The sequence below is a fragment of the Populus euphratica genome, unplaced genomic scaffold, assembly GCF_000495115.2.
Source record: "Populus euphratica unplaced genomic scaffold, PopEup_1.0 scaffold3.1, whole genome shotgun sequence".
Classification (NCBI taxonomy): domain Eukaryota; kingdom Viridiplantae; phylum Streptophyta; class Magnoliopsida; order Malpighiales; family Salicaceae; genus Populus; species Populus euphratica.
This window is the reverse complement of record NW_011499847.1, coordinates 4224820-4231046: the sequence shown is the minus strand read 5'-3', so window position 1 is coordinate 4231046 and position 6227 is coordinate 4224820. Positions and strand designations below refer to the sequence as shown.

Below are 6227 nucleotides of genomic sequence, written 5' to 3'. Positions count from 1 at the left end.
CCAACTCTCAATAATTTCATCTACAAACAACACAATATTCTTGTCGGATGAGCCACCACCGGCAACTGCCTCTCTTGCCGCGATCCTCAATTCCCTTGCATTGGATTTAAGCTCCATAGACTTTGGTCCATCCATGATCTCTCTGATACATCTTTCAATTCCAGCCAGACTGTATCCTGTACAAAACTTAACATATATTAAACTGAGGTTGACCGTAAAAAAAAATATTTTTATTTTTTATTTTTTAATTGTGTTTTATTTAAAAAAACTAATATTTAATATTATTCAATGACATTACATGAATTAGATAGATATCGCTTAATAACATAACATTTGTAGAATTTGATCGCAATTTAAATTTTATTCCTAATTATGTTTTATCTTATATTGTTGCGTGTTTAAGAAACCAAAAATATTATAGTTCTTATTAGATGTATGTTATACATGATGGAATTGTAGATAGTTTAATACAACAATGAAAAATATTTTATATAAAGTATTATTTATTTCATGATATAATAATAATAGTTAAATTTACAATATTTAAATTAAAAATTATATATATTAATATATATTTTTTAAAATTATTTTATAACCTCAATTTTAAAAGCATTATTAACCAAATATATGAATTATTTTTTATTCAATCTCAATTTCAACCACAATGTTAATCAAACATATATAAATAACAAATCAATCTCAACCAAAAATATTTTTCATGAAACAACTTTTTTTAAATTATAATCACAATAATTACTACAATTCCAAACATACCCTTAAACCAATGCAAAAAACACTACCAATAAGTTTTGCATTTATTGGCTGGTCTGTACAATGGGGGTATGCAATCACCGGCATGCCCGCAGCAATTGTTTCTAACATCGAATTCCATCCACACCGAGTTATAAAACACGCAATGGCTGGGTGGGCTAAAACTTTGGTTTGTTGAGACCATGATACAACCACCCCTTGGTCTTTGGTCTCCTTCAAGAATCCTAACGGCAATTGTCCTGCACCATCAGGTTCTGGTAAGTCTGGTTGCTTAACCACCCAAATAAATGGACTGTTACGGTTCTTCAGGGCTTTTGCAATGCACTCCATTTGTTTTGCTGATAAGACAACAACGCTTCGAAAGGATACGTATATAACTGAAGAAGAGGCTTCCTTGTTTAACCATTCTATGCAGGTATCTTCTGCTTTCCACATCTCGACACCCGTATCGTGATCCTCATCTTCACCAAGAAGTGATGAAGGAACTAGAGGACCAACGGGACTAATAGGGCAGAGATCAGCTATGGACTCAATAGCATCTTTCTTAAGCCCAAAGAATGAGTTCCCGAGAACCCATTTATACTTCTTAATGTATCGGAACATATCTGAGAACAATTTAGGAAAGATACCATATGAAATTGAAGGATGAACAAAAGATGGTAAATCTTCTGTATGTAACAGTGGCAAGCCTGGCAACTCAACACTCATTTCAGGATCTGTTAAAGTAGGAAATGAGTTTAGTTTATTGTAAAAGCAATAATAAATGGCATAAAGTGAACATGGATGTATCCAAACCATGGCACGGGGAATTCCATGATTGATGGCAACATCAGCTACCCAGGTAATAAATGGATTGTTGATGATGCAAGAGAGCTTTTTGTGACCAGTACTGGGGAAATGCTCCTTTATATGGTTTGAGAGATTGATGGTTCCAAATTTGGCTAAACTCTTCATGTACGATTCGTAATTAACCTTGCGGTCGTAGTATAGGCTTTGACCATCAGAGAAGAAGCGAACTTGGACTCCAGAGATTGAGATGGTGGAGAAGGTGGGGTTGATGGTGGAAGATTTGAGCATGCGGTGACGGGTGAATTCAGTGGTGGCCAGTGTGACATGGAGACCTTTTTTGACTAAGCGTTCTCCTAGTCTAAGCATGGGGTTTAAGTGACCCTGAGATGGGAATTCCACCATGAGCACATGAATTTCTTCTTTTATGTTTTCCTTCAAGATTTCCATGACTTCACAATTCACACAGCGATCGACAAATCACTGTATATGGAAAAATCACGAAGGACAGCTCAGCAAAGTACAGACGCAGGCAACGATGCATGGCATTATTGGTATCCAGTTAGGAAGGTGAGAACGACAAAACTCAAGTCAAAGTGTTAATCGTGGATCAAATCTCCAAAAGAAATTAAAAATAAATAAATAAAAATATTAATCATTGTCACGAAAGGCCGGATTGTTTTTATATTTTAAAAATATTTTTTAAAAATTTAAAATTTAAAATTTTTTATTTATTTTAAATTAATATCTTTTTAATATTTTTAAATTATTTTATTTTAATATTAATATGCTGATGTTAAAAATAATTTTTAAAAAATAAAAAAATTATTGACTTATATTTTGACACGAAAAATTATTTAAAAAGTAATCACGACTACACTTTCAAACAAACTCAAAAGAAAAAAAGAAAAATAAAAATTAAAAATGAAAATCCATTTTCCGTAAAAAAATATTCATTTTAATTGATTGAGTATTCCCACTCGAGTATTCCCACTCCTCTTATTATTTTGGCACTTTTTTTTATTTTTAAACAGCACCATAAGTTGGAGGATCCATTATCGTTAATAAGAGATTTTGATTAGTGTATTTTATTTTAAAAATCTTGGTGGGGGGGTTTTTTTTTGGGGGGGGCTAATATGACAGTGTGTCCCTCTCTAGAAGGCCACAAGTATTACCGCTTTTATTCCACACCAAAAAAAAACAAATGCGATCGAGGAAAAACCACCCAGAAAAAGAGTAATATAGCTACTAGTCCCATACTTTCAACTGACGGCAAGCAATCTCAGCAACCTGGTATCAACATTATAAGAATGGAGTTAACTAACCACTTATCAATATGATTTCAACACTCAATCTAAGTAAACAGAGAAAAGTTAGCTTTCTTTGATGAATGTTGAGTTCTAACAACTCTAATTTCTTATAATTATATAGTGAAAAAAGTCTTGTTGGACCTTTTCTCATTTATTTATTTTTAAATCAAATTTTGAGTATTTTGTTGCTAAACCATGCTATTAATTATTATATATTTATTATATTTATTTAATTTAGGCTTCCAGGCCACTAGAATGATCATAACTTGCATAGTAATAGCTATGCTTGTAGAATTAAAAGATTTTCCAATTACAAATTATTTTGGAGATCTTATTTGTTAAATATCATCTCATTTTGTATTATGGTAATTAAATTAAATATTTTAAAAATAAAATCTTATTGCCAAATATTATTAAATATTTGTTAAATGTCCGAAACCAAGAAACAAAGTGAAAAAGATAGCCAACTTTAGAGTTGACATTCAATTTTGACAGGGATATAATTGAATTGATTCTTAAAATTAAAATTATAATTGAGAGCTTGATTAAATAAATAAAAAATTAAAAATTGATTTGAAAATTAACATATTTTGGTGTCATTTTCTTTTAAATGAAATGACATGTTTTGTTTAAAATGATATCGTTTCATGCATTATTCATAAAAAATTCTAAAATGATGTTGTTTTGAACAACACTATATATCTTCTTCTTCCTTAACGCGCAAAGACAAGGAAAGAAGGGTTTTCTTCCCCTTCTTTGCATTGTTCGTTTAGCTTTCTCCCTCTCTTTTTCAAAAACCCAAAATCCTGACACAACCTATACCCATTTATGGCCTCCTACCATGATAAAAAAGCCAGGAGAACCATGCCCTGTAGGCTACTCTGGGGCACTATATAAAGGTCGCCCCAACCGCCCTACCTTTGCGACATAACTAGACAGGGATAGTAGCTCTCTTTTCTCCTTTTCCCTTTATAAATACTAGGGGGGAGAGAAGAGCATGGGACAAAAAAAACGGGTGAGATTATACAGAGAAAGAAAGAAAAAGAAGAACAAAAGAGAGAGAGAAGCAAGGGAACTTGAGAACTTAAGAACAAAACAAGAAAAGATAAAGGGGAAAAAAAAAAGAAATAAAAATGAGAAAAGAGGCAGAAAACATAAACAGATAAGAGTTACAACAAAGATAAAACAAGGAAAAAACACATAGAATAAGAAAAATCATCGACCAATGCAGCAGCTCCCCATTGCACAACCACCTCGTTTGAAAGAAGAACCATTCCTTGCTGTGAACCATCACCAACTCCCACCAACAGCACCGTCACTACTAGAGAACAAATGGAGAAGAATAGAAAAATAGAGGGAGGGAGAAGAGATAACCTAAAGAAAGGCAAAAGAAAAATACAGAGAAAAGGGAAGAACGACCAGCAGCGTCCTTCGCAAACCACCGCCAATCCTCCTATTCGCCTACCGTCAACAACAACCTCCACTGTTCATTTTTTTTAGCAGAACCCACCCTTAACTTGCATTATTTGCTGTATAACAAACCAAATATCAACCCAATTCACTTCACTTGCCTCCTATAATTACCGTCGCTTGCTTACAGCAATATATTCTGCTCTTTAGCTGTTGCCTTATCATTATACTAGGAGCAACTATCAAGGAGCTTGACACCCTCGATCCCCCATGCACCTTTTTTCATTTCTCGTTTTCTGGCGTCATCCCATGCATGCACGCATTCCTTCGTGCTGACACACACACCCCCTTGCACACAAGTGATTAATCCTATACTTAATTGTGTTTCTATTGAATGAAACTTGTATATGCTTGATATTTATGATGATCTTGGCTGCTAACTAATTTATAAACGAAGCTTTTCCCTAGGTTTTGTAGATGATTATCAATAAACAAGAATAATTAGTATACAATAAACTGTAACCAACTACAATTAGAGCGCACGATTTAAATATGCGGTTCTTTAACCATTGACCAAATAATTAGCCTTCATAATTAATATTGTATTATATGCGTATTATATCCTATCAAGTTAACCGATCAAAATAGTTGGAGTTAAGTTTGACAATTATATTTTATCATATAAAATAAATTTAAATTTTTAGATGAAAATAAGTATGAGTGGGTTGATAGCATTTATAATAGTTAATGCTGATACAGATAGTGATGTTGCAAATTACAGGACTAGTAAAGGTGGTAAAGATGACAAACTACAAAGGTGTTGAGGATAATTCTAGTTTGATTAGGGGCCGTAAAAGCGACAATAATGATAGTTAAAAAAAAAAAGGTTTCTAGGAGATTAAAATGTGGTGGTACAACATAACTGTCTCAGAATAAGATAGAAATCCTTCCCCTTTTAATTTAAATCTAATTACGATAATTACTAATTACAATTCTTTTATTTTTAGAAAATGATATTGAGATTAGAATTTATTGTCTTTTTAATGTTCAACCCATGCAAGTTACATTAATAAGAAAATCAAATTTAGTGGTATGTGATAGTAATTATTTTTCAAAGTGTTTTTGTATAGAAATGTATTAAAATAATATTTATTTTAAGTATTTTTGTATAGAAATGTATTTAAATAATATTTATTTTTTATTTTTTAAAATTTATTTTTAATATCATTCTATCAAAACGATTTAAAAATACAAAAAAAAAATTTTAAAAAAATTATTTTTTTAATAAACAATGATGAGCGATATTACCAAACAATACTTTAAAAACACAAGAAATCAAGTACAATTGTTACTTTTAAAATTACACTACAACAACTAATCAACGATAAACAAATATATTTCAAGATATAATTAAGAGCACTTTAGATATTAGAATATCATAATGAAAAACTTGTAATATTACCAATTTAATGGATGCAAGGTGTAATATAAAATCAAAACTATAATTTCTATAAACTAGATATGCAGAGCTTTCTCACACTCAAAAGACATGATGCTTTTAATAAATTTCTCTTCTTTTTCTTCTTCTTCTCTTTCTTTATCATAAAAGCATAGAAACTTCTATCTAGCTAGCAGATATTTATAATTAATGTTTCCAGCTTCTTTTTTGTTTAATTTTGAGGTACTGTTACTTGTTTTTGGTGGTTTTTTTTTAAACAAAACATCATGTGTGTGTTCGTAACATGTTTTCATTGCTCTTACAATACCATCATTCGATTAAAAACTCCATGAAAAAGCACATTAAATACATTAACTAACACTAATGAAATAAAATTAGATAACAGGCTTTTTGGCCAAAAAAATAATTAAATGGTTAATTAATTAGACACATTAACGTGCTATTTAGCTAAACAAATACGAAGGACAGAATCGAAGCAGCATACTTGTTCA

General features: G+C 31.2%; 1 protein-coding gene across 1 annotated transcript; it reads right to left on the bottom strand.

The window, feature by feature from the left end:
* Positions 1-756: 756 nt before the first annotated feature.
* On the bottom strand, positions 757-2027 carry LOC105111324 (UDP-glycosyltransferase 84B1-like). The gene has a single exon (XM_011006643.1). It carries the CDS (start codon positions 2005-2007, stop codon positions 757-759), a length of 1251 nt encoding a protein of 416 aa, XP_011004945.1. The 5' UTR covers positions 2008-2027.
* Between the last annotated feature and the right edge of the window lie 4200 nt (positions 2028-6227).